Raw genomic sequence first — 27,593 nt, 5'->3', positions numbered from 1 at the left:
GGAGGAAAAAGGATAGTGTGATCTTGGGTCCCTCCCATTGCAGGGAGCCCCACGTTGTGCAGTGGTGGTCAGACCTCCCGTTTGAGCAGGGCACGCCGTGCGGATCATGTCCGTGGAGAGGTCGGCCAGTGCTGCGGTCCTTAGAGCTCTTACGAGATTTTCTTCAAAGAAAAGAATTCTATTTATCATTTCTGCTGTCAAACAAGACGATGTTCACTTGAAAACTTGCTGCTTCACTTCAAGATAGATAGAAGGATATTGATGATTGTAATCACTAGTGCCAAGTGGGAGCTGCCTTCGGGCTCCTTTGTTAAGATCAGACAGCTAAGGGGGCCAGGGGATATATGTGGCACAGCACAGGTTAGCTGTTACATGGATCACCAACTCCTCGATGTACAATGGTCTTCTCGTCGGGATCACAGCAGTAACCCCTTCTTCTAGGTTTGGGATGCGATCGAGGGGACCCTCCGTAGCAGTAATGATGAAGGTCAATCTGGCATCACAGCACTTGTCTTCCTGAACAACAGGTAATGGTGTTTGTGCTTGGTGATCTGGAAGGGGAGGAGAACATGTGGTGTAAGCCAGGACCCCAGCCCTGACCCTCCTGCCGTGGAGGTCAAACAGCTCGAGATGGCAGAGGCTCAGTGGGGAAGTCTCTTCCTTCCCATGCGTCCACCTCTCAAGCTGGGCATGGTGGAGCGAGCTTTCCTGGGTCCAGGTCTGTTCTGGCAGCTGCTTTCTCTTCATACAGATACTCAAGTCTTTCTAGTAGCTGAATATCCAGAATAATTCAGGGCTGGGAGGTGGGGCCTTTGGGTCACTGGTTTGTGTGCTGTTACTCAAGAGGCACTGCCACCTGCCAGTTTATTCTGTGGTCTGAGCTTAATACAATTTTCGAGCCCTCTTCCTTACAATCAGGAGTGCCTCCTCACAGGGGAGCCTGTGTGGTTTGTGCTCTGCCTCGGAAGGTGTCTGGTCTCAGGGCTCCTCACCCTGTGAGAGTGGGGAAGGGCCTCTCCTCATGTGCCTGCGTTTCTCCCTCAGGATTGTCGCTGCCCGGTTGAATGGCTCTCTAGATTTCTTTTCGCTAGAGACACACACGTCCTTGAACCACCTGCAGTTCCGAGGTAAGCAAGCGTCCAAGCATGCTGTGCACTGCTCTGAGCTCCTCTGAGCCTTTTCCTCTTCCCTTGCCTTCTTGCAGCTGACTGTTCCTCACACCCACTTCATAAGCTGTCGTAGTAATGCTCTGTTCCAAAACACCCTGTGCTGCAGGATGCTGAATTAGCTGCTGAGGAGAGGCGAGGAATACTTTGGGAGTTCCCTATGCAGGGAGAGCATCTCGAGTGCTGGTTTTCTCCAGTGCATAGGTCTGGAGGCTGAGACATGCATTCCAGGGTCAGCTCTGCCCTGTACCTCTTTCCCACTTCTCACTTATTTTCTCCTTCAGCAAGGTCTGTTCTCACTCATTTGCACACCATATAGCCCCACACAATCATGATACGGCTCGGGGCCTCGGCACAACCACGACACACACAAAACTAGTCCGTGGCGGTAACTAGTTTGCAGTGCAGTGGCTTCTTTGGTTCTGGAGTGGCCTGGAGGAGAGAGAAACCCTGATTTTACTCCACGAGAATGGTTGCATTCCTGGAGGGATGTCCTGGGGTCTGCAAGCTGTAGATCTGGAAGTGGAGCAGGCTCTGCAGGAAAGGGCTGGCTGTGGAAACGACTTTGCCCCATAGAGTGCAGAGAGTCTTGTGCCCAGCTGTCTGTTCTGCCTCTGACAAGGGTAATCGCAGAGCTCTTGGGCTTCAGGGACCTCAGCCTTGCAGAAGACTTACTGCGTAGGGAGGGAGTTCTGATGCTGAGGACCCTGTCGGAGACCCTCACTCCAGTTGTTCATGAGCGCTGAGCAGCTGTAGCTTCTGTCAGTGTCAGCCAGAGTGCCGAGTGTTTGGCTCATCGGAGGACCAGGTTAAAATTCCTTGAAGTTCAGTGTCCAGGCATCCCTGATACCGCACCATTTCTGGGTGATATTAGTCTTGGAGCGTAAGGCTGTGTCTGGTGCAGCAAGGACTTACCTGCTTGTCTCGCCACAGGAGCCCCAAGCAGAAGCAGCATCCCGTCTTCCCCCGTGTTCAGCAGCAGCGACATCATCATGTGTCAGCTCACCCACACCGTGTCCTGCGCCCACCAGAAGCCGATCACGGCGCTGAAGGCTGCGGCTGGACGGCTGGTCACGGGGAGCCAGGACCACACTCTGAGAGTAAGGCTAAGCAGAGCAGGAGATCCTCTTGCCTTAGGGCTGGGTGACTTGATGAATATCAGGGTCTGGGTTCTGGGCTATCCCTTGTCTTCTCCTTGTCCCTTCCAGCAGCAGCTGTCCCTTTCAGCCATGCATGTTGCTTCCCTGCCCTGTCGCTGCCTGACAGGCATTAATTACCCTTTTCCCCGTCCTTGGCAGCAGCTTCCAGTGCCCTCACTGAATAACTGACAGGCTCTGGCTCTGCTGTGAGCAGCGGGCAGCAGTAAGGAAGTTAGAAACAGGGAGATCTGTTGCTTCGTTAGCAAGAGTGGTAAGGCGCAGGCAGTATCGCTGTGCAGCACGGCTGCCCTGCCGACGCTCACATCTGCCTCTTCTGCCCTGCAGGTGTTTCGGCTAGAAGACTCATGCTGTTTGTTCACGCTGCAGGGTCACTCAGGAGCAATCACAGCTGTGTACATTGATCAGGTAAGGTGCAGCTGGGTCTGCACTGGAAAGAACAGCCTTTATATACGGCTGCTGAGGCGCTGGTTCAGCCGGAGGGACCCAGCTGGGACTCTCTTCTGGTTTGCGCCTGGAGAAGTTGATGTGGGCTTCTCTGAGGACGCAGAGGGTTTGCTGGCCGCTGTGACCCTGTGCTCACCAGAATTGCATTCTGTTCTATTGTATTCTACTTTATTCTATTCTATTCTATTCTATCCTATCCCATGCTATTCTATTCTACTCTATTCTATTCTACTCTATTCTATTCTACTCTATTCTATTCTACTCTATTCTATTCTACTCTATTCTATTCTACTCTATTCTATTCTACTCTATTCTATTCTACTCTATTCTATTCTACTCTACTCTATTCTATTCTACTCTATTCTATTCTACTCTATTCTATTCTACTCTATTCTATTCTACTCTATTCTATTCTACTCTATTCTATTCTATTCTACTCTATTCTATTCTACTCTATTCTATTCTACTCTATTCTATTCTACTCTATTCTATTCTACTCTATTCTATTCTACTCTATTCTATTCTACTCTATTCTATTCTACTCTATTCTATTCTATTCCATTCTATTCTATTCCATTCTATTCTATTCCATTCTATTCTATTCCATTCTATTCTATTCCATTCTATTCTATTCCATTCTATTCTATTCCATTCTATTCTATTCCATTCTATTCTATTCCATTCTATTCTATTCTATCATATTCTATTCTAACTTATTCTATTCTATTTCATTCTATTATATCCTATCCTACCTTATTCTATTCATTCTAACCTATCCTGTTCTATTGCATTCATTTGCATTCTATCCTATTCTATTCTATCATATGCTATTCTAACTTATTCTATTCTATTTCATTCTAGTATATCCTATCCTACCTTATTCTGTTCAGTCTAACCTATCCTGTCCTATTGTATTCTATTCTATTCCATTCTATTCTTTTCTATCCTATTCTGTTCTTTTCTATTCTGTTTTATTAAATTCTGTTCTTTTCTTTTCTACTCTATTCTATTCCATTCCATGCTATTCTAACTTATTCTATTCTATTTCATTCTATTCTATCCTATCTTATTCTATTCAGTCTAACCTATCCTGTTGTATTGCATTCATTTGCATTCTATTCTATCCTGTTCTATTCAATTCTATTCCATTCCATTCTATTATTCTCTATTCCATTCCATTCTATTCTTTTCTGTTCTATTCTGTTCTATCCTATCCTACCTTATTCTATTCAGTCTAATCTATCCTGTTCTATTGCATTCAATTGCATTCTGTTCTATTCTATACTGTTCTATTCCATTCTATTTTGTTCAATTCTCTTCTTTTCTATTCCATTCTATTCTATTCCATTCTATCCTATTCCATTCTGTTTTATTCCATTCTGTTGTATCCTACCTTATTCTATTCAGTCTAACCTATCCTGTTCTATTGTATTCTATTCTATTTTATTCCATTCTATTCTGTTCTGTTCAATTCTGTTCTTTTCTATTATATTCTATTCTTTTGTATTATATTCCATTCTATTCCATTCCATTGTTGTATTCAATTCTGTTCTTTTCTGTTCTATTCTATTCCATTCTATCCTACCTTATTCTATTCAGTCTAACCTATCCTGTTCTTTTGCATTCTATTCGATTCTATTTTATTTTATTCTATTCTATTAAATTCTATTCTATCCTATCCTACCTTATTCTATTCAGTCTAATCTGTCCTGTTCTATTGCATTCATTTGCATGCTATTCAATTCTATTTGATTTTATTCAATTCTATTTGATTTTATTCTATCCTATCCTATTCCATTCTATTCTATCATATGCTATTCTAACTTATTCTATTCTATTCTACCTTATTGTATTGTATTCTATCCTATCCTATTCTACCGTATTCTATCTTATCCTATTCCTTTGCAATACAAGCCGAGCCAGTATTTTCCCATCCAGCTGACTGCAAGCGCAGCAATCCCTTTCCCTGGAGGTGGTTTGTCTCCCTGCCCTGTTTGGAGCAGGAAAGCCCCGTTCCTGCTGTACCCGTCCTGCCGGGACAGCCGTTCTGAACGCAGCTCTGACGCCAGGGAGCCTCTGAAGGCAGAGCCGGGAGCACCAGGCTGAAACTGGCCCAGGAAATGTTCCCTGCCCTGTGAATGTCTGCCCCCCGGGGGACCGGCTGTCTCCTGAGAGAGGGAGCAGAGCCTTAGCTGAGCTGACGCACAGCCTGCACTGCCAGGGCTGGAGAGGTGAGCAAGGCTAACGACAGGGCTCAGCAGAGCCTGCCCTGCTCTGCCGTGAGCCTCCAGGGAGGCTTTGTGTACCAGGTCCCCTTGGAAAGAAGAAGGAGAGCCACACCTGTGTGCTTTACAGCTCTGTTTAAATGAATTTAGGTTTCTCTGCACTTGGGAGTCCTGGTGGGCTTGGGGCCTTGTTACCTCCAGCCTGTTGGAACACATGTACAAAGGCAAGGGAGCCACCGAACTGGCAGCTCCACTTTCCCTCCCTCATTCCTGTGACCTCCCTCCTGGGAGCATGCCCGGAGCACTGGAACTGCTTGTATATGGAACTGGCTCACGTGTTCAGCGGCTTTGCGTGTCCGTGGCACTGCAAAGCCGCGGGGTGCGATGGCAAGGGCGCCGTCCTCCGAGGTTCCTGACCTGGTTCTGTCCGTGTCCTTTCAGACGATGGTGCTAGCGAGCGGAGGCCAGGACGGTGCCATCTGCCTTTGGGACGTGCTGACGGGGAGCAAGGTCAGCCACATGTACGCCCACCGAGGGGACGTCACGTCCCTCACCTGCACAACGTCCTGCGTCATCAGCAGCGGCTTGGACGACGTGATCAGCATCTGGGACCGCAGCTCGGGGATCAAGCTCTATTCCATCCAGCAGGTTGGTAGGTGGGGAGCAGCCAGGGAAAGGTTAAGGGTGCTCCCGTGCTTTCCTGGACCCCACCAAACCCCGCAGACCACCTCTGCTGGGTTTGTAGTGTGAAGGGATCTCTATTTATAAACTCCAGCTGCTTTGGAAAACTTACCCGTTTGTAAACGTAACATGCAAGAGCTTGGAAAAGACTGAATCTGTTGCTTGGCTAGACCGCGCTGTCCCACTGCGAGGCTCAGTGGCCCCATTCCAGCACGTGTGCACCCACGGGGCCGGGCTGGCAGAGGGGCTGCGGCTAAACGGCCTCTTCCCGGCCACGGCAAGCAGCTGCCCTCCCTCGCGGAGGAGTTCCTGCCGGGACGCCTGCCGCGGGCTCGGCTCTCTGACCTGCTCTCGTTCCACGCAGGAGATGGGCTGCGGTGCCAGCCTGGGCGTCATCTCCGACAACCTGTTGGTGACAGGAGGCCAAGGCTGCGTCTCCTTCTGGGACATCGGCTACGGCGACCTGCTCCAGACCGTCTACCTGGGGAAGAGCAACGAGTCGCAGCCCGCGCGGCAGATCCTCGTGCTGGAGAACGCCGCCATCGTCTGCAACTTCGGGAGCGAGCTCAGCCTGGTCTACGTGCCCTCGGTGCTGGAGAAACTGGACTGAGGAAGGAGGGGCAGGCGCCGGAGCCTGGGTGGAGGGAGGCAGGCGGGACGGGGCGCCCGGGCCCCTTCCGTAGTTGAAGGCAGCGTGGGCGGACGAAGGGTGGGCTCTAGGCAGCGCCGCGCTGCTGCCCACAGGCGAGGGGACGGGGACGCCGGCTCCATCGCTCTGTCCGTACCTCTGTTGCCTTTCCTCCTCGTAAACTGGACTCTTGCCACCCAAAGGTCTTCGGGGCCCCAGCCCTCCTCTTCGCCCCTCTCCCCCGTTTCCTGCATCTTCCACGCGGTCGCCGGGGCTCCCCAGGGGTGCGATGCTCCCGGGGCTGTCCCGGCTGGCGCAGAGGGACACGGCGGAGTGAGGGGGGGGTGCCACGCTCCGCTCCAGCACCCTGCTGGGGACAGGACAGGCGACGGGGCTGGCGTGCGGTGGCTCCCCAGAGCTGACCGGCTGTCTGGGGGAGACCGAAGGAGGAGCAGCGCGGGGCTGGGGGAGCCTTGCTGCCTGTTGCCTTGGGGTAGCCGAGCTAAGCTGGGCCCAGCTCTGTCTCGGCAGGTTCCGGCTTAGTCGCAGCGGTGCCGGCAGCGGTGCCCGGCCTGCCTTTGCAGGGCCGTCCCAGCCCAACGCCTGCTCCCGGGGCACAGGGGACAGCCCTGCACACCCGGCCTCCCCCCGCCCCAGGCCAGAGAGGAGCAGCCAGGAGCTGCCAGCTCTTGGTGAACCCCTGGCACCCAGTGCCGCCATCACCGCGGTCTGGCCGTAGCCCCTCGGCTCACAGTGGCAGCGGGTCCACACCGGGAGAAGGATGGGGTTGATCTCACCTGGGCGCTTGGCTTGGCCTCCACATCAGGAGAAGGACGGAGCTGACCTCACCTGGGCACTTGGCTTGGCCTCCATGTGCCTTAGAGCGCGGGCAGGGCCCCCACCTGCCCAGCTCTGGGCCGGCCCTGCCCCATGCGGGGCCTGTGCGGCAGCAGTCCCTGCCCTATTTATTTATATGCTGTATATATTTATTTATTATGGCAGGAAAGCGCGGGACCAACGGCCCGGCAGTACCTGCGCCCATGTGCCCGCCCTCGCTCCACCAAGCTGCCGTGGCAGAGCCGCCCTGGCACTGGACCTGCTCCTGCCTTTCTCCTTCGCCCAGTTTGCAGCAATAGCACCTTCCTCCTCCTCCTCCTCCTCCCGCTGCAGGGCCAGAGGAGGATTTTCTCAGGTTGGGAGCAGGCCGGCAGCCCTTGCCCCCATCCTCCCTGCGGGGAGAAAGCCCCGTGGGGCAGGGGGAGACGGCCCGACTGACACTGGGGGGCCGGGGGATCAGTGGGGACCAAAGGGCCCTGCCACCGGTGGGCAGCCCCCCACCCCGAGACACCGGGCTTCCCCTCTGGCATGTGCCGGGGGGGGGGGGGGGGGGGAGCTCAGCTCCCCTCCCCAGTTGCAGTACAGGCCCCGCTCCAGCCCCAGGCAGCGAGGGGCAGGGGGGCTGAGCCACTGCCCCCCAAAACCCTGCCCTGGCAATGGGGGGGCCACCAGCCTTGAGCAGAGCTGGGGCCGAACCCTTCCTCTACCGCGCTCTTCCCTCCAGTAAATGCCGATGACGTCTGTTAATTGAATCCTGGTGATTGTAGAGGCAGCGCCGTGCTGGCCCCCTGGGCAGGCGGGAAGCCCCCCCTGAGCACGGCCGAAGGGACCCACGGCCTGGGGGCTCCCCTGGGGGGGCCATGGGGCAGCACCCCCCTCCCCGCCCCGGCTTCCCCCTCTGCCTCGGGTGGCCTTAGCCCGGCTGTACGCTTTGTACTGTACAGGGGACGCTTTTTGTACCAGATCCTGTTTTATAACCTGTCCGAGGACACCGCCATTAAACGGAACTAACCCGAGCGTTGCTGTGCCGCTGCTGAACCCCTCCTGACCCCCCCACCCTCCGTCACACTCCCATCCCGTGTCCCCCCCCGGGACCCCCAGGACGGGGCAGGGAGCCCCCACGCCAGCAGCAGCACTGGGGCCTGGGCCCGGCTGCAGATCAAACTCTTCTTTATTTTAGTAGCAAAGAGCTGAAAAAGTCAGTTCTAATTGGAGTCAAATAACGTGGCGAGCGCCAATGTTACACCTGTACAAAGCAGAAGGATGGGGTGGGTAGGGGAAGGCAGACACCCCCCCCCACCCCTCGGGGTACCCCAACCACTGCTGCCCGGGGTCCTCCCATCCCAAACTGGGGGTCCCAGGGGAAGGCAGCACCCGCAGGGCAGGGGCCCAGGGCTGTAGTGCTGGGTGTGGGGGCGGGGGGGGGGGGGGGGGAACAGGACACAAAACACACACGGCCCCCCCCCCGCCCCTCACGTCTTGTTGAGGGTCCAGAGGGGGTCGAGCATGCTGAGGGGGTCGTCACTGGGCCGGGGTCCCCGCAGCCCCTCGCCCGTCTGCGCCTGGAGGAAGTTCTGCTTGTTCATCCGCTGCTTGCCCTTGAGGGAGGCGTCCAGGGTGAAGGCCTCGGGCGTGAGGGAGGCCAACAGCTCCAGCGAGGAGGTGGGGGGGGCGGCGGGGGGGACCACCGGCTCCCCCCCCCGGGACTTCGGGGCTCTCCGCTACGTGGTTGCTGCTCTCGGGGTCACCGGGTGGCTCAGGGAGGGGCGGCCCCGGCGGGGAGGGTTCGGGGAGGGGGGCACCCACGCCATCCAGCACGCCGTCGGGAAGCACCGGCGTCGCCTGGGTGTCCGCGGCATCGGGCGGGGGGACGGGATCCGGCAACCAGACCCCCCCTTGCTCCCCGCCGGCCCCCCCGGGCTTGATGCTCAGCTTGGCGATGGTGGCCTGGATAGAGCTGATGGGCATGTCCCCACCCAGGACCAGGTCCTGGGGGTCCTGGTGGAAGTAGAGCTGCGGGAGAGAGGCCCCGTGAGCCCTGGGGGGCGACAGATTTCCCCCCACACCCCCCCACACACCCCCCGACCCTGTACCCACCTTGGGGGAGGCACTGTTGGTGGCCTTGGGGACGGCGGGGGCTCCCACGCCGTGGCGGTGCAGCACTTGCTCGGCGTGCAGCAGGACGGCCTCGTAGCAAAACTTGAGGTGGAGCTGCGCGGGAGGAGAGCGGCATGGGTCAGTCCCTTGGGGGGGTTCAGTCCCGGGGGGGCTTCAGCTCCTCCTCCCCCCTCCCCGCGGCCCCGCTACCTTCTCCTGCAGCATGTGCTTGCGCTGCTGCCGCATGCGCTTGACCAGCTGGGCCAAGTCGGGGATGCCGTTGCCCGCCTCCACCTCCTGCATGGCGGCATAGAGCAGGCAGAAGGCCCCAGTGCGGCCCACCCCGGAGCTGCGGAGAGACACCCCCCCACCCCAAAAAAAGGCTGTGACAGGCCCCTGGGAGCGGGGGGGACGGCACCCCACGCCCCCACGGGAGCAACCCCCACGCCCCCAGCCCTGCTCACCTGCAGTGCACGACGACGGGGGTGTGGAGCGGGCGCTGGTGCAGGTAGTGGCCGTGCACCTCCTGGATGAAGCGGAGGAGGCTCCCCTTGCTGTCGGGCAGGCCCCTGCGTGGAGGGGGGGGTGGGGGTGGGGGGACGACACACACACTCATTTGGGGTGGGGGTCCCGCTCTCAACACCCCCCCCAGGAGGGGTCAGCGCTGCCCCAAAGACCCTCCCCATGCCGGGGCTGGAGCCCTGAGGTCCCCCACCAGCAGTTCGGGGGGGGTCCTGCGGGCACCCACCCTCCCCAGCTGCTGCAGGACCACCACGCCGTGCCCCCCCCCGCCCCAGCCCGTCCCAGTGCCATACAGCTCCGGCCAGGAGGTGAACTGGAGGTGGATGACGGTGCGCTTGAGGCTCTGGTCCCGGTACTGGAGCGTGATCATCCTCTCCACGTGGGTGGGGGCGACTTTCAGGCTGGTGAGGATGAGGGTGATGGGTCCCTGCACCATGGGCTGGCCCCGCTCGGGGGGGGAAGTACCGCAGCACCTTCTGCTGCGGGGAGGGAAGGGAGCGCGCCGTCAGCCCCCTTAACCACCCCACCCGGGGCGGCCGCGGGACCCTCCCGGTCCCCGTCAGGGCCCGGAGCTGCCGCGCGGTGACACCGGGAGAGCGCGACGGGCGCCAGGAGGGGCGAGGGACGCCGGCTCCGGGAGCCGCGCGCGCCCAGGGAAGGGTCTACCTTGTCCAGCTCCTGCTCCGACACCAGCATGACGACGACGGAGACCTTCTGCTCGTAGATCATCAGCCAAAAGTCGGCGGCGGTGCCCAGCAGCGGGGCCTGGGTAGCGATGATGGTGGGGCAGTAAGGCGAGAGGTCCTCCACCCTGCTGGCGTTGATGTAGTCGTCCTTGCCCGAGCGGAGGATGACGCGGTTCCTGTCGTAGGGCATGATGTCCTGGTGCCGGTTCTTCATGGAGTAGCAGCGGGCGATGGCGATGGAGAGCTGCCGGGCGTCCCGCTCCTGGGCGTCCTGCAGCTCCTTCCAGACGGTGTCCAGCTCGGCAGCGGTGCCGCCGGGCCCCGGTCGCTCCAGCCGTTCCACCAGCCCTCGGAAGCGGTCGAGCTCCGCCAGCAGCCGCAGGACTCGCTCCGGCTTCTCGTAGGGATCGTTCTCGATCAGCTGCACCGCCTTGGGCTTCTGCCCGTCCTTGGCGTCCGCCTTGGTGGGCTGCAGCAGGGGCTGGCCGACAGCCGCCTTGGAGCCGCCGTGCTGGCTCTCGGGGCTGGAGGACAGGAGGTCGTCGGTGGAGGAGCTCTGCCGCTGGAAGGGGGCCTCGCCGGGGCCCTGGGGGAGCGGGGCCGTGCCCGGCGTCAGCGAGGGCGGGGGTCTCTGTGGCAGGCTGCCCGAGCCTGGCACCAGCGCCGGGGGCTGCATGGGCAAGGCCGGCTGTGGGGAGGGAGCCGGAGAGGGGACCAGGGGACCCTGGACCACCGCCGCGCCCGGCATCTGGCTCAGGCCGGGGCTGGGAGAGGGGGCGACGTGGTGGGGGCCGGCCTGGCTGGCGGGGGCGGGCGGGGGGGGGGCCCAGGGCCATGGTCCCGGGGGGCAACTGGCTGCTGGGGGGGGCAGGGCTGGGGCAGAAGGGCAGAGCGGGGGAGCCGGCGGGCACCGGCTGCAGCCCCCCCAGCGCGGCGTGCAGGGGCTGCGCGGGGGGGCCGCTCTGGCTGGGGGCCCTGGGGAAGGGAAGGGCCCCCCCGTGTGGGGCGAGCCCCTGCGGGGGCAGCTTGTCCTGCCCCGGGAGCTGGTAGAGCTGCGGTGGCAGGGGGGGCTGCCCGGGGGCCGGCAGTGGCAGCTGCCCCCCGGGGCCGGCGAAGGGCTGTTGGGCAAACTGGGCCTGGGGGGGCAGCGGGGGCCGGGCGGGCGGCTGGAAGGGCAGCGGGACCTGGGCTCTCCCCGGGGGCAGAAAGGGAGCCGGGGGGAACTGCTGCAGGCCCTGGGCCCGAGCGGGCATCTCCACGCCGGGCTGGAGCTGCGCCGCGGGGGCGAAGGTCTGCGGGTGCTGCCTGGGAGGGAATGGGTGCTGAGCAGGCTGCCCGAAGGGCTGCAGCCCCCCCTGGGCGTAAGGGAAGGCGACAGGGGGGCCCCCCATGCGCTGCGGGGCCAGGAAGGGGACTGGGGGCACGGCCGGCCCCTGGCCGGGGAGCTGCGGGGGAGCGGTGCAGCTGGAGATGGGGGCTTGGACGCTATCCACCGTGGTGGTGGCCGGCCGGGCACCCGGGGCCGGTTCGGGGCCACCGGCCGGCGGCTGGGCACCCATGGGGGCTGGCCCCAGGGTGGGGGGTCTGAGGGGGCCCGGTGCGGGCACCCCCGGCTGGCCCAGGCCGTAGGAGGCAGCGGGAGCGGGAGCAGAGCCGGGCAGGGGACCGTGCTGCGGGGACGAGCGTGGGGGAAGCACGTGGGGCCCCACGAAGCCGGGCTGCGCCGGAGCTGCGCCGGGCTGCACGGGGGCCGTGCCGGGCTGCTCCGGGGTTCGCATCAGCGGGGCGGCCGGGAAAAGCTGGGGGGAAGCGGCCGGGGCAGAACTGGGGGGGGGCCCGGCCGCCTGCGGGGCAGAGGGCTGCAGGAGCTGCACCGGGGTCCCCCCGCCGGGGGGAAAAGGCCCCGGCGCCGAGGTGGGTGCCGCCGGCAGACGGTAGTGCCCGGCGAGGGCGGGGGGTCCCGGGAAGCGGGCAGGGGCGAAGGGCTGCAGCGGGGCGCCGGGCAGCCTGGCCGCGGGGAGGAAGGGCTCGGGGGGTCGCAACCCGGCGGCCAGGGCCGGGTTGAGGGCGAGGGCGGCCAGCGTGGGGGGCGGCAAGTGGGCCAGGTGCCCGGCCAGCACGTCCGGCGGCAGGCTGCGCAGCTCTTCGGGCAGCTCCGACAGCACCAGGGAGCTCAACGGCGGCAGGTCGCCGGCGTCCGGCCCGCCGGTTTCCAGCTCCAGCGGCTTCCTTTGCAGGGCGGGTTTGGGGGCCGTGGGCCGAGGGGGTGGCTGCTTCTTCATCTCCCTGCAGGGGGGGGGGGGGGCAGCGGGGCTCAGCAGGGGGTCGCCGGCCCCCAGCGAGCCCGGGTGCGTGCTGCCCACCGCCCCCTCGGGCACAGGGAGCCACCGCGCCGAAGCCAAACCCTCCAGCCGCAGCCCAGGTCACCCAGCAGCACCCAAAGGTGCTTCCCACCTCCCCGGGCGAGGCGGGGGGCATCACATCAGGGACCCCCAAGCCCGGCTTTACGTCCCCTCCAGCCCACGCGCGTGTCTCGGCGACGGGCACGGCACCACCTACTTCTCCAAGATCTGCTGTCTGTTGGCCTCGGCGGCTTGGCAGGCAGCCCGGGCCTTCTCCAGCAGTTTGGCGGCTTTCCCCTCCAGGTCGGTGTAGAAGTCCTTCCCCTCTTGCGATTTCTTCATCAGATCCTCGTAGGCTTCGTAGGAGGCCACCAAGGTCTGAACGGTGGTGTTCCACCTGGGGAGACGGGGCGGAGGGGCTGAGTGGTGATGTACGCCAAGCCAAAACCAGGTCTCCCCGCTCCTGGGACCTGGGGAGCCCACCAGCACCCACCTGGGACGGACACCGGGTGCAGGACAAACAGCCACCAGTGGCTCCCCAGCAGTGGGACATGAAAAGGGACAGACTAGAGAAGCCGGCAGTGACCCCACACCTCTCCCTTGTGGGGGGTGAAGGCTGTTCCCGTGCACCCAGACCCCACCAGGGAATACCATTCCTCCGTGCCTCAGCCCCGCACACCACTCACTTGTGCTCCACCTCGCCCAGGGCCTTGCGCACAGCCGCGTATTTGACATTGGCGTCCGTCAGGGCTTTCAGGACGTTCTCCTGGGCGGCCAGGTTCTGCTCCAGGTACACCTTGATCTGGTCGTACTTCTTCAGCTGCTCCTCAAAGAGTTTCTGCAGAGGGGAGGGTTTGAGGGGTCGCAGGCGGCTGGGGAGGCTCTGGGGTAGTTTGGGACAGGGCAGAGCTCTTGCTGCAGCCCTGACCGGGACGCGTGACACGCGAAGGGTCTTCCCCAAACACGGCGGCTGGCACCCACCTTCATCTCGGAGCGGTCGGTGGTGACCAGCGAGGTGGTGATATCGTCCTTCTGGATCATCTCACGCAACTGCTGCTCCAGGGACGTCCGCTGGTCCCTCATCTCCTGCACCTTGGCCAGGATTCGCTTCAGGTTCTGCAGCACCTGCTTGTCGTCTGGGGGACAGGGAGGGCTGAGCGGCCGCGCCAGATCGCACCGAGCCCGGCGCAGCCTCCCCGACCCCGCTCACGGTACATGCTGCAGCCGAGGGGAGGGAACCGCGGGGGTAAGGAACCAGCCTGCGGCTTGTCCTGGCACGCCGGTCAGTAAAGGCAGGCATTTGCCGAGACGGTAACCGGGTCTCTGGCCCATCCGTCCCCACACCAGGATCCCATTTTGCAGGTTTTTCAGGGGGACAAGCCGCCACCCCGGCTCGCAACGGACCACGCAGCCCGCCGATGCCAAAGCAGCGCCAAGCTGAGGCAGAAGGCGACACGAGGGGAGCACCGGGGAGGCAGGAGGGAGAAGCGGACCTACTTTCCCCCCCAGCCCCAGCCTGGGGTGCCGTTGGGAAGCCGGGACGGCTGCGAGCACGGGGCGCGGCACCGCTCACCTTCGGTCAAGGCGGGCGAAGGCAGCGCGGCCCGGACCTGCTCCAGCGGCCCGCTGAGCAGGCGGAGGTTGCCGATGTGCAGGTTCATGGCTTTGTGGAGCTCGGTGTTGGTGAAGCTGGCCTTCTCGTGCACCTCCATGTACTTGGAACACTCCTTGCTGACCTCGGCCAGCCCTGGGGACGGCGGCAGGGGGGACCCCTGGGGCGGTGGGACCTTCCCAAGCAGCTCCTGCAGCTTCCGCTCCTGAGCCTCGTCCTCCTCGAGGAGGTCTCGGATCTCCTTCAGGGAAGCCTCCACGTCGGTGAAGACCCCGGAGAGCACTGCAGGGGAGAGAGACCGAGGCTGGCAAAGGGCTGAACCACCACCTGCCACAAGCTCTCCTGGCCCCCGCCTGCTCCGAGCCTGAAGCCAGGCGTCGACAGAGCAGCCCGAGGGATAAATCTGGCTGTGGGCGACCAGAGAAGGCAAGGACATCACAGCCCAGACGCCTGGGTGCTGGGCTCAGGGCCTGCCTGCACTGGGCTCCAGACAGCACCGACCCCCTTGGCTGCAGCCACCAGCGGGGTGACGGCTGGCCTGGCCTGCGAGGAAGCAGCATCCCCCACGACCGGCCAACAGGAAAAATGCTTTGGGGGTTCGGGAATTTGTATCAGCAAAGAATCAGCCATCGGAGCGGCCGTTCCCAACGTCAAAGCCCCCGTCAGGGAGCGGCACGCCTGCCCCCAGGGCCAGCCCAGACATCCCTGGTCCCCGTGTCCTTACCCTGCATGGACTGGACGAGGTTCTTGACGGTGTCGGGGCGCACGCTGAGCGCGGCGCATTTCTCCATCAGGATGGGGGGGATGTGGCTGTACATGTCCAGGTTGTCCACGGTCTCGGGGTCCAGCTGCATGGAGTCCATGAACTGGCTGCAGGCGAGAGAACAAGCCCCTGAGCGGTGGCAGAGCCTCCCCACAGGTCCCCCCATCCCAAATCACGGCCAACTCGGGGCGCAGCACTGCAGCGTCACCCCTGATGGCCTAAGCAAAGCTGCAGGGTGAATTTGGGGACCAGTCACTGGGACCGGAACCTGCTGGGGGACAGGGTCTGCCCCAGAGCTGGGCAAACTGGGACTTGACCATACTCAGCACGAGGGTGACAGATCAGGGATGTCTGTGTTCACGTTGGCGCTAGGGTGGGAAACTCAGCAAGGGGATAATCGGGAGAGCCCTGTGCCAGGCCGCAGGGAGCCCAGAACGCTGCCCTGTGTCTCCAGTGGCGAGAAATCAGCCAGGGTCCTGTTTGGGTATGGCTCACACGTACTCCAGCACTTCGTTCTTGGCTTCGATCTTCGCCATCACATCTCTCAGCAGTTTGGCCTTCTCCTCGCTGCGACGGAGGAGAAAAAAAAAAAAATCCTTTAGTGCTGCGACAGGAGTAGGGAAACCTCCACCATAAGTCACAAGTGCTCTGAGCTCTGCAAGAACTGGCCAGAGCCTCATCCATCCCCGGGCCTGCTGGATACGGCCCTTTGGGGGCGGCAAGGCCAGCTCCAGCTGCCAGGAGAGACACTGGACAGAGGCCAGAACGACTCGGGGACATTAGTAGCTCCCCAAGGAAACCTCCAGCTCCCAGCTCTCTTTAGCTTGCAGAGTTGCTGAGCTAGGGTACGGGCTCCTTGTTGAGATCTGCACCCCGAGCTCCGTGACCAGCTGGCTGTCCTGCTCCGGCCAGAGCCGTGCCCGCCTGTGCCGCAGCCCGGGACACACCTGTACAGGGAAGAGGCCTCGTGGGCAGCCATGGGCACCAGCTTGGCGAATATATCAGGGCCGGTGACGGCTGGATCCGTGGGGTTGACGGGGAGGGCTTTCACCAACGGGGCACCTGGGGGTCAAACACACAACACACGCTTGTCTGAAACCTCCACCGGGAACTGATTATTCCCGAGACAGGTCCTCCCGCTCAAAACCTTCATTCCTGGCAGATCCCTGGAGAGCACGGCATCACAGCATGAAGCCCCACTGGCCCCAAGGGTCCCAGAGCCCCGTGGATTCACCGTGCGTCACTGTGTGTGTCCCCCTTTCCCATCAGGAGCTGGCAGGAGAGGGCACTGCCCATCCTCACCTTTCACGGACTGCAGGGTGTCCAGCGCAGGCACAGCTTCATGGTAGATGAAGTCATTGTCCTTTTTGGCCGAATTGTACCTAGAAACAAGAAGGGATGGCACGTTGGTGAGGAGCAGACAACATCCCTGGCTCCCTGAGCTTGCTCCCAGTGGGGTCAGGCCCTGGGTCTCTTGGGCTCGCTCCAGGGAGAGCAAAGAGCGACTTTCACGGCAGCCGCACATCCCACGAGCCTCAGGCAGCACGGGATGCTTGGCTCTGCGCGTCGGGGAACACCAGGGTCGCTCCCTGGGCTGCTCCGGCCACCGGGCATTTCTGACCCACAGAGAAGCAGGACGGTTACATCCAGGGGAGCCCCGTGCACGGACTCACTTGCCACCGATCACATCCATGGTGAATCTCAGGGCTTCCTGGACGGTTTCTGGCTGGCCCTGCAGAAATGAGAGTGAGTTAGCGCAGGCAGGGAACTGGTATTGCTGTCCCAGTGGCCGATCGCAGCCCTGCGTGCTGTGGCCACGGCTCGAGCGTGCCCAGGAGCCAGCAGCAGCCTCGCCAGCCATCTCTCCTTGTGCCCCATAAAGGAACCGAGACGCCTGGAAGCAGCCCCAAATCTTCCGTGTCCCAGTTTCACATGCAGACCCTGCTACAGGGCTGTCCTCGGTTTCCCGAGCACTGTAGCACCGACACCAGGGGCTCTCTGGGGAGCCCACCAAGGCAGCAGGGCTGAGCGCTGCAGACCCACGGCCCTTCTGGAGCTGCCCACATGCTCCTGAATGATTAAAACCAAACCAAACCCCGCTAAAGCCCTGGTAGACCAAGCATCCAGGAGATACCACAGCCTTGGGCTTGGCTGGATGTCCCAGAGGGAAGCAAATTGAAGCTTTGGGAAGCCAGCACAGGTTTGCTAACCTACTGAACGGCAAGGAAAGCTTTTAAACTGACACCAATCTCATCTTCCCAGTCTGGCATCCCAGTGGCCTGAGCCAGGACCCAGCACAGGAACTTCAAAAACCCAATTACTGCTACCAGATAGAGCAGGAACACACCTTTGCCAGCTTGATCGCTTCGTTGAGTTTATCCAGAGCGCTCTGGAAGTAGATGACCTGCAGAGAGACAGAGAATTAGGGGTGGCACAGAAGTAGATGCCCTTGCTTTGCACAGGAACACGACTACCAGTCCCTGAGGGCCGCAGCTTCCCACAGCTTAATGGGGCTTTCCAAGAACACCCACAAACGCTTGCAGGAGTCAGGACATCATTGGTGACACACTCATGTCCCCAGGGCTGCGGATACCCAGCGTCACCAGCATGACAATCTCTTCCAGGACTCAACCCCCCCAGGGCAGGACCACGATCCAGAGCCTGGACCGGACGAGATGGACCAACACGGCTCTGCTTACCCTTTCCCCAAACTTCTGCTGCTCCTCAGCCTGTTTTCCCATGTGCAGCTGCAAGAAAACACGCATCAGTGGTGTCAGAGCTCCTTAACTCAAGGGAGATCTCTGAAAGGGGCAAGAAAACCCCACAGAGCAGCCAGAGCCCGTTCGTTGGTCATGTTGTTGTGAGCACCACGCCACAGCGGGCACGAGCAGCCCAAGCCGGGATGGGAGCAAAGGGCAGGTCCCCCCAGCGCAGCCAAGCTGCCCCCCAGTTATCTCCCCACTTACATGGGCCACAGCAGCAAAATAATAGATTTTCATTTGAACCAGCTTCTTCCAGTCCTTCTGGATCTTTCCCAGCAGCGAGGCTGTCTCTGAGTTTTCCAGCGCCCGGCAGGCCTCTTTGTAGTAATCCACCACCTGCAGAGAGAAGGACGGATGTTTGGAACCCCCGAGAAAGCCGGATCCCAGGTGGAACCGAGAGCAGCAAGGGAAAGGAGGATTCACCGGCACCAGTGTTTGTGCCCAAGGTCTCAGATCACCCAGCCAGCACAGCAAAATGGTCAGTCGGTGGGGAACTCACAGATGCATTTTGGGTCAGAGCCAGGGACTAGTGACATCACCACAGTAAACCTACCCCACACGGAGGGTTAGAATCCTAGAATGGTTTGGGTTGGAAGGGACCTTAAGGATCATCTAGTTCCAACCCCCCTGCCATGAGCAGGGACACCTTCCACTAGACCAGGTTGCTCAAAGCCCCATCCAGCCTGGCCTTGAACACTTCCAGGGATGGGGCATCCACAGCTTCTCTGGGCAACCTGTTCCAGTGCTTCAGCACCCCTACAGGGAAGAACTTCTTCCTTACATCTAACCTAAATCTACCGTCTTTAAGTTTAAAGCCATTACCCCTCATCCTATCACTACATTCCCTGATAAAAGAGTCCCTCTCCATCTTTCCTGTAGGTCCCCTTTAGGTACTGGAAGGCCGCTATAAGGTCTCCCCGGAGCCTTCTCCAGGCTGAACAACCCCAACTCTCTCAGCCTGTCCTCACAGCAGAGGTGTTCCATCCCCCTGATCATCTTTGTGTCCCCTCTCTGGACCCGCTCCAACAGGTCCATGTCTCTCCTGTGCTGAGGACCCCAGATCTGGATGCAGAACTGCAGGTGGGGTCTCACCAGAGCGGAGCAGAGGGGCACAATCCCCTCCCTCGACCTGCTGGCCACGCTGCTGGTGATGCAGCCCAGGACACGGTTGGCTTTCTGTGCTGCGAGCGCACATTGCCGGCTCATGTCCAGCTTTTCATCCACCGGTACCCCCAAGTCCTTCTCCGCAGGGCTGCTCTCAATCCCTTCATCGCCCAGCCTGCATTGATACTGGGGGTTGCCCCGACCCTGCACTTGGCCTTGTTGAACTCCATGAGGTTCGCACGGGCCCACCTCTCAAGCCTGTCAAGGTCCCTCTGGATGGCATCCCTTCCCTCTAGAGTATCTTACACTCTCCTTTGAGGAGCTGGTGGTTGCACTCACAGCCTGAGGCAACGGCAAGACCCCATACTGCTCTTTGACTGCGCTGACGCTGCGCAGGATCTGGGACACGCTCCCCGAGGTCCCGATCCCGCGTGTTGCTCCGTGCAGTGGGAGCGGGGCTGTGCTGGGAACAGCAAGCGCCGAGGCAGAAGCGGCCGGAGTTCGGCACAGCAGAGATTGCCCAGGAACTCACCTGGGCGCTGATCCGGGCCACGAGGAAACTCTTCCTGTTGTCCAGCATGGACTTCTCCAGGAGACACTCCTGCGCCTGGCCCTGCCGAAGACAAGAGGGGAACACTCAGTTTACCCTACACCTTGGGAGACCCCCTTATATCCAAGCCAACGCCAGGCCCCAACCCCTGGCAGGACCCACCAGCTACAGCCCCTTTCTTCAGGGGTCGGTGGAGCACAGTAAACACCAGCCCCAAGGGATGCCCGAACAGCCTGGGGACGAGCAAAGCGGCACAGAGCCTTCCTTCTTCCCTGCTGCCTCCCCAAATCTCCTTCCCTCCTGCAGGAGGGAGCCCCTCGTGCCTACAGCAGCCCGGACCCCAGAGACAACAGCCCCCGTGGGGCACCGGGGTCCTGTTTCGCCCAGCTCCAAGCGCTTAGACTCCGCAGGGAGCACCCAACCCTAGGAACACCCCTCTCCCGCTCGAGCGGCAGCTGCCCTCGAGGTGCGCAAGAAGCCATCCCAGTGTGACCAGTGCCCCCGCGGAGGCAGAACCCAGTTCCTACCAGCATGAGGTTGATGTTGAGGTTGAGGATCTGGTGGCTCATGTCTACGCTGTAGGAGTGAGGGAAGTGATCCCGCAGGTATGTAAATGCCCCGGCGGCACACTGGAAGTGAGTGCAGGAAACCTTCATGCCCTGAGAAGAGGGGAGAACACGTCAGGAGTGCACAGCCCTCTTGCACGCGTGCCGAGCCAGCCGATGTCCGTAGGCACGTGCTGCCGGACACGAGGAATTTGTGGAGACTTGGCCCGACTGGAAAAGCGGCAACCTCCTTTCACATGGGGGTGTTAGGGTGATAAACCCCAGCTCAGCAGCGGTTAGATGTTCCCCGTGCTGCTCAGCCCTCGTCTGAGACCCCAAAAAGCAGCCGCCACAAGCCTGGAGTGAGTCCCTGCGGCTCACAAGGCTCTAAACAGCTCAGTGCTTTCCCCTGGCCGTGCATGCCCCAAGCTGTGTCAGATTTCTCCCCTCCTGGCCCTAGGTGCTGAGGGTGGAAGGTCAGCCTGGCCAGCAAGCAGGCAGAGCCTTGCTGGAGCAGGGACGGCAACAACGGGGCAGGGAGGGACGCAACCATGAGGGGGGTGGCCCCTCGTAACGCTCTACAGTGATCCTGGGTCACAGCAGACATCCAGAGCTGGTGTCGGACATCGAGATACTTGTAACCACCCAAGTTATGGAGGAGAAGTACTCGGTGCTACCAGCTCGTGGCTGTTAAGCACAAAGGAGAGAAGAGTCGTTGAGGGAGGACCTAGGGGATCGTTACCTCCTCAGACACTCTCTTGTCCATGGCGCCCAGCATGGAGTGCAGCGCACCTGCGGAAAGAGGACACTCTGCCAGCCCCTGCTCACCGCTCCCGGAGACTGCGGGTCTCGTATCAGAGAAGCTTCAATCTGCGGCGAGTCGGCCACAGACACCCAGCAGCACCCAGCTGGCTCTCCGTGCCAGCAGGACGCAAGGAACCGTGGCACTCAGGATGCCCATCTCACAGGCCACCAGTGTGGAAGACTGCACATGCACGTCATTCAGCACAGGAAAGTCCCGGGCTGGAAACAAACCCTCAGTATTGAAAAGCAACTATCTCACACCCTCCTGCTTTAACAGATGTATTTCTTCCAACTTCAGGGAGCAGCCTTAGGCTGGGGTTTAAGCTAAACTACTTTGCTCTGCATGTGGTCCACTGGGAAAATGCAATCAGTTCCTGAACTGCAGCACAAGGGGCAGCTGCGGTGCCAGGGATGGGAGTGTTTCCAGCTGCATTAAGCGGCCAGGGGCCGAGCGTCACCTTCCCTTTGGGGCTACCAAAAAAACCCCACTCTGAGCCGTGATTGTCCACAGCTGGAGAGCAAGGGACAGGGAACAAAAGTTAGATTTGCTGCTTTTACACCTATTTGCTGCTTTTGAGGAGACGGGGCGCTGGATGACCTTGACAAAGCCTGACTGAGGCTGTCACTGGGCCAGGAAGGGCATTTGTAAGGCCACAACCCGATGTCAGGCTCCTCAGTGCAACCTCTGACCGAGATGCAGGGCAGCACACGACCAGGGCGTGCTGAGACCACGAGGAAAGGAGAGGAGGCTTCTGACAAAAGCCAAAGTCAACCTCTTGTGCAGCTCCGACGCTGAGTACCGAGCCCCACAGGCAGCACAGAGGAGGGGAAGAGGCACAACCAGGCTGAGCCACGGCTGCTGGTGGGACCAGGCGGGCTGTGCTGCTGCCTGGCCGCTCCGAGGAAGGCCGGCGTGGAGCATGGAGCAAAGGCTGGGCAGAGAGGGGGGGACATCCCTCGTGCCCAGGGCAGACTAAGAGGACAGCCGGTCTCCCAGGCCCTTACCCAGGTTGTAGAGGATGCACGCCTGCTCGTACTTGATGTCCTCGTGAGTCACCGTCTTGCCTGAGAAGATCTCAGTCCTGCGAGGAGAGAAGCCTGGTTACCAGCTGTAGATGGAGTTACTGGTGTTCCTGGGCACGGGCCACCAGCCAGGAAAAGGATTTGTCGGGAGACGTGCTCCCTCAGAGGTTCGGAGAAGGGGCCCTCCTGCCTGGCATCACCCTGGACATCAAATCAAGGTGCCGGAGGCGGTGGGAGCTGGTGGGACGGTGTGTCTCCACGTGGCGGGCTTGTTTTGGCTTTGTAATCACACAGACACCCCGTTTACACACAGCCGAGCAACTCTGCCACCCCGGGGGATCTCAGCACTGTCACCTTGCACGGTGACGCTGTCCTGGCTCTACATTGTGTCTCCTCAGAGCCAACCGTGCTGCCTTGCAGCTCGGCTTAGACGTCCTGCCAGATCCCCAGGGCAGGACGCCATTTCCCAAGGGGTCTCCAGGACACCCCTGTGCCACCCAGGTACAGCTGCTGGGCTTCGGACAGGGGCATATCGGATGCCGGTGAAGGACGTGCACAGGGAGGAGGGAGCAGTTGCTCTGCTTTGGGTCAGCCTCCGCATTTCAGGAAGCTCCCGTTGGGAGCCGATCCTCCCACCGATAATGCCCACGCTGGAAAGAGCGTACGGGGAAGAAGCTCCTCCTCACCATGCGATGGGGACTGCCGCCTCCTGCTCGGCACCCATAGGGATGCGGCTCTGCAGGTAGTGGAGTTGGCCGAAGTATTTCCGCAGCGTGCTGCAGCCCTCAAAGTCCCTGGGCACGTTGACGGCGCTCTGGAGGGGAGAGAGGAGGAGGAAGAGGCTGCCCTGGGGACAGGACTGCGCTCACGGGTAACGTGCCAGGCAGGAACAAGAGCCTGCCTGATTCGTGGTGAGATCTGCAGGCAGGAGGGGACAGCCAGAGCCGGGCATCAGCCAGCTCCCCCGGGATGAAGCGGCACCACAGGAAGGAGCAAGGCCTTATGGAAAACACCTGTGTAACGCAGCTAGAAAAACAGGTCTGTTCGCCTAAAAACAAGGCTGGAGGGAGCCGCTTTATGGATCCCGAGCAACCGGTTCAGGGAGGAAGAGCCTCTGCTCTCCCCAGCACAGGCTCCTAAGGGCAAAATAAACGGGGGGAAATTTGGGAGCGACTGACAAAGGGGTGTCCTGGACAGGGCACAGGACCTGCTGCTACGGCAAAGCTGTGCTGGGAGAAGGAAGGGAAGAGCAGGAGACCCTGGAAAGGTTTCCCAACCTCCTGCTTCAAGGTTAAGGCCACAGGCAGAGGCAAGAACTCCCCAGATCCCAGGCTGCAGATGTTAGGGCACCCACCCACCACTGTGCTTTGGAGAGGCTGGTGAGATGACCCCAGTGCCAGCACCACGAGTTACCCCAGCTCCACCCTGCGCATCAGGCTTATGGCCCTGCTACAAAACCTACGGCACAGCACAAACCGGCACCGGTCCCAGCTCGGGGCAAGTCTCCGACCGTCTCCAGCTGGTTTTGCCATCCGTGTTTCAGCTACCAGCTGTCCGGGGCCAAGGCCATCTCTAATCTGCTCAGTGGCCCCAAAACTGATGACCCCCGTGACTAACACAAGTATGTGGGCTCCAGAGCTGAGAGCAAAGGGATGATTTATTCCCTGAGAAGACCTCAGGCACCAGCCTGACTAGACCAAGCGATTCCTTCCACCCAACAGGGAACTTGTATTCAACACAAAACCCACCAAATTCAGGGAAGCAGGTATAGCAGAGCCCTAACGCCCAACGCCTGCACGCTCCTTGGGAAACCCAGGATGCAGCCCAGCTGCCAAAAGCCTCATCCATGGGCCACTGGTGGGGGAGAGGAGCAGCCACGGCAGTGCTCTGGCACACCTCCCAGTTCAGGGAGGCAGCGGGAGCCGGCAGACGTGTCCTTGAGCACGGGGTGGGCGATGAACCAGCTCCCCCGGTTCAGCTCTAGCAGGCCTCACCGGGGTTGCGAGTGATTCGGGACGGAGCCCGGCTTACCTGCCGGAGCAGCTCCAGCTTCCGCAGCTCCTCATTGTAGTTCTCTGGATTCTCCCCATAGTTCTTCAGGACAAACTGGAGGGAGAAGAGAGGGGTGAGAGCCTGGCCCTGTCTGACACCCAGAGGCACCTTCCCAGCCTCGTGCCCGAGAAACAACCAGCAGCTCTCCAGGGAAGCCTGGGAGAAGCCCCCACGGCAGGTCTGGCAGTGTGAAGGGGCGCGCGCTGGCTCGGGGCCTTGCATCTCCTGGCTGGGAGCTTGTTTGCCTCCTAAAACCCCCCAGATCTTGTCCCGCTCCTGCTGAACCTCAGCTTAATGCAAAGCCAGGGTGCAGTGTCCCGTGGAGACAATACCCCGGGGAGATGCACGGATCCAGCATACACCAGGAGCTGACGGGGACCTTGGAGCTGGAGCGGAGAAGCCGGAATCAAGTGGCCAGTGAAGGGGACAGACCGAACTGAAGTCACTCCGGATTCACACCCGATATCCCTCTGTGTTTGCATGAAAGCAAAGCCTGTTGGTGACCGTCAGAGGGTGGATGTCACGCTGGCGGTTGGCCAGGAAGGCCGCTCATCGCGGTGAGGGCAGAAAGGGAAACAAAACTGGGTAGCGCATGCTGATACGGAACAGCACAGTGCCACGGGCCCTGCCGGAGGCTCCTCAGTCGCTGTGGAGAGGAGCTGGAGCCAGGGCTTGGCCAAAAACGCTCTGGCATCCCCAAGGAAGGAGCTTGGCGACGAGTTATCTCTCCCCACCACCATGGAGAGAGCTGTGGGGACAGAGCTCCCCAAACCTGCCTCTAGCTCGGGATTCTCCAAGGGTTCGTGCAGGAATTCATCCAACCTTCCTGGCAGCCGGGGACCCGCAGCCCCACTCTGCCCTGGCTCAGGCAGACACTGGGAGCTTGATCCAACCCAGCGGCTGCCAGGTTAAGGGAGGCTGGGGACATTTGAAGGGCTGCCCGCACCCTGTCACTTAAACTCAAGGTTAACGCAGCTCAGCGCTGGAGAAATGAGGGAAGTTTCCTCTCCTCCCTCTCCATTTTGACCAGGGTGCCAGGTTTCTATTCCCTGTCGCTTCTCGCGAGCCAGCAAAACAGAGCAGGTTTCCATCAAATGTGTGTGGGGAAGCCTGATTTACAAAACAGATTTCCACCTGCTGCCATACACAAAAATTCCCTAAACAACTACTTTTCATAAGTCACCATCCCTTGGGACGAGCTTGGACCTGGAGGCCACCATCCCCTCTGCTGCAGCTCTCCGTGGGCTGCCGCCACGAGGCCCACGGCACCGCCGGCTTCCCCGGCACTGGCAGGCAGGCACGGCAGGGCCAGAGCCGCGCCGACGGTCGCCGCACCTTGTCCTGGCCGGCACAGCATGACTCAGCTCAGCGATCCCGCAACACCTTCCTCCTGGCACAAGGACATCCCTGCCACGCTAACACTGCTGCCGGGGTCTGACGGGACACTAGCCCCCCTCAACACGCCAAAATCCAGAGCGGTGGGAAGCAGGTGGTGGCACAAATGCAGGGGAAACGCCCCCATCCTCCTTCCACATCAATAAATCATGCTTTTCATCTGCAGGCGGCACTAGGAAATGCCAGTCATAGGTGGAGCTTGTTTACAGCTGCTTAATTAAGTACTTCACCTCCTTTAAGCCACCAGTTCGGTCCCCGCCAGGGCAGCCAGGATAGATCGTGTCCCCCCGCAGCTCTCGGCGGCCGCTGGGAAGGAAGGAGCCTGTCGTCTTGCACCCACCGTACTCTCAACCTTCGTCCGATAGCACCGCAAAGGGATTGGGGCTTTTGATTGACTGATGATCAGTCAGCCTGGGCTGCTGGCGGCGGGAGAACCAGCTCCCCCCTCCTCAGTTCCCTCTTTTACACGAGCCCGTGAGAGTAGAGGGAAAGGAGACGCAAGGGATCGGCCATCGCTGACCCGGATCTCCTAACGAGGCCTGCCACGGCATTAATAACGACCACTGCCAGGTGGGGAGGCCGGATCCGGCGGCGGCGGGGGTCAGGGAAGGGCGGCTGCGACGTCGGGAGCTGGGAGTCAGCGCAGTCACATGCGGCGGGGACAGACTTGCTAACTCACCGCTCGCCCCCGAGGTGGCTGGGGAAGGCTCTGCCTGGGTTGGGGAGCGCTCCAGGGACTCCCCCCTCCCCAAACTCTGTCCCCTGGCAGCACCGCCTTAGCAGGGACCCGCTGACCCCGGCCACCGAGGAAGGTCCTGCAGCCCCGAGGAAACAGCGAAGCAAGCAGGGCCAAGCCGGGGTGGGCTGACGGGGGCACAAATTCGCTCGCGGCCTTGCTCCCGCCGTGACACGCAGGGCAGAGCCACCCCAGGGTGACGGGCCACCGCAGACCCAGCCGGCGCACCTCACTCCCCTCCCTGCCCCACCACTCCCAGGAGCCCCCCAGGGCCCTGCCTGATGGTGCCCCCAGCAGCCCTGCCCATCTCCGCCCCCCCCCTCCAACACCCAGAGTCACAGCCCCCCCAGATATCCCCAGCTATAACTCCCTGCTTCACCAGGTCCCCCCCCAAAATCCCTAAACCTCCGTACTCCCCTTCCCTGTGCACCCCAAAGACTCCCCCCACCCCCAACACCCCCCACAGAGCCCCCAACCTCCCCCTGTCCCACACCCCAAGCACTCCCCTCCCTCACAGACCCCCCCGACCTGCCTCTGCCCCACACTCCCCTCCCTCACAGACCCCACACACCGCTCACGGAGCCCCCCCGACCCCTCTGCCCCACACCCCAAGCACTCCTCTCCCTCACAGACCCCAAACACCCCCCCCCCCCCCCGAGCCCCTCTTCCCCCCTCAAGCACTCCTCACCCTCACGGACCCCTCACCGCCCCCCCCCCCACGGCCCCCAACCCCCCTCCCCACACGCTCCCCTCCCTCACAGACCCCACACACCCCTCACGGAGCCCCCCCGACCCCTCTGCCCCACACCCCAAGCACTTCCCTTCCTCACAGACCCCAAACACCACCACCCCCAGAGCCCCTCTTCCCCCCTCAAGCACTCCTCACCCTCACGGACCCCCCCAAACCCCCCACCCCCCCTCCCCACATACTCCCCTCCCTCACAGACCCCACACACCCCTCACGGAGCCTCCCCGACCCAAACACTACCCCCCCAGAGCCCCTCTTCCCCCCTCAAGCACTCCTCACCCTCACGGACCCCCCCAAACCCCCCACCCCCCCTCCCTCACAGACCCCACACACCCCTCACGAAGCCCCCCGACGCCCCCCAAGCACTCCCTTCCCTCACAGACCCCCTCCTCTTCCCCCCCTACAAGCACTCCCCTCTCTCACAGGCCCCTCCCGCCCCGCCCCGGGCCCCTCGCAGGCCCCAGCCGTCCCTTTCCCGGTCCCACCTTCTTGACGGCGGCGTTGAAGGCGAACTCCCCGGCCTCCTTCAGGTCGAGCCAGATCATGGGCATGCGGGGCACGGCCTCCATCCCGGCCTGCGCCCGCCGGAACCGCCCGCCCAACCGGAACCGCGACGCGGAGCCTGACGGGAAACCGAGTCCTCCCCGGCGAGCCTCGCCCCGCCCCTTCCGGTACCGCTGCCACGCCCCCAGTGGCGCCGTTACCACGGAG

At 61.1% G+C, this 27,593-nt stretch overlaps 2 protein-coding genes and 1 long non-coding RNA gene across 10 annotated transcripts in view; 1 reads left to right on the top strand and 2 right to left on the bottom strand.

The window, feature by feature from the left end:
- LOC115338950 (SREBF chaperone) overlaps positions 1-8,157 on the top strand; it is a 68,557-nt gene extending 60,400 nt beyond the window's left edge. For 6 of the 7 annotated variants that reach the window (XM_030008084.2, XM_041122371.1, XM_030008083.2 and 3 more), the window contains 6 exons: positions 442-527; positions 1,045-1,127; positions 2,100-2,266; positions 2,651-2,731; positions 5,437-5,643; positions 6,041-8,157. In XM_030008084.2, coding sequence (XP_029863944.1) covers positions 442-527; positions 1,045-1,127; positions 2,100-2,266; positions 2,651-2,731; positions 5,437-5,643; positions 6,041-6,286 — 870 coding nt within the window. In that variant the 3' untranslated portion in view covers positions 6,287-8,157. Of the gene's footprint in view, positions 1-441; positions 528-1,044; positions 1,128-2,099; positions 2,267-2,650; positions 2,732-5,436; positions 5,963-6,040 lie in introns of those variants that run through there. The other variant, XM_041122373.1, reaches the window with a different exon arrangement.
- LOC121233180 lies at positions 3,413-5,439 on the bottom strand. 2 transcript variants are annotated; one of them, XR_005932058.1, is made up of 3 exons: positions 4,184-4,229; positions 3,771-4,039; positions 3,413-3,691 (listed from the first exon to the last, which is right to left on the bottom strand). It is a non-coding gene; the product is annotated as an uncharacterized LOC121233180 (long non-coding RNA). The 2 variants fall into 2 exon arrangements; XR_005932059.1 differs by lacking the exon at positions 4,184-4,229 and adding an exon at positions 4,595-5,439 and having other exon boundaries at positions 3,428-3,691; positions 3,771-3,925.
- A 137-nt stretch (positions 8,158-8,294) lies between the features above and the next one.
- On the bottom strand, positions 8,295-27,544 carry PTPN23 (protein tyrosine phosphatase non-receptor type 23). The gene is given in 28 exon segments (XM_041122370.1): positions 8,295-8,842; positions 8,844-9,154; positions 9,239-9,352; positions 9,449-9,587; positions 9,703-9,807; positions 10,054-10,217; positions 10,219-10,239; positions 10,427-11,308; positions 11,310-12,732; positions 13,006-13,185; positions 13,475-13,626; positions 13,770-13,924; positions 14,362-14,682; positions 15,125-15,270; positions 15,665-15,730; positions 16,111-16,225; positions 16,466-16,545; positions 16,837-16,895; positions 17,511-17,567; positions 17,863-17,910; positions 18,130-18,261; positions 19,562-19,642; positions 20,107-20,238; positions 20,867-20,916; positions 21,934-22,010; positions 22,638-22,765; positions 23,983-24,057; positions 27,368-27,544. Coding segments are annotated over 28 exon segments (5,526 nt in total). The 5' UTR covers positions 27,452-27,544; the 3' UTR covers positions 8,295-8,613.
- Positions 27,545-27,593: the final 49 nt, after the last annotated feature.

Source organism: Aquila chrysaetos, chromosome 3 (genome assembly GCF_900496995.4).
Source record: "Aquila chrysaetos chrysaetos chromosome 3, bAquChr1.4, whole genome shotgun sequence".
Taxonomy (NCBI): domain Eukaryota; kingdom Metazoa; phylum Chordata; class Aves; order Accipitriformes; family Accipitridae; genus Aquila; species Aquila chrysaetos.
This window is presented reverse-complemented; position numbering and strand designations above follow the sequence as displayed.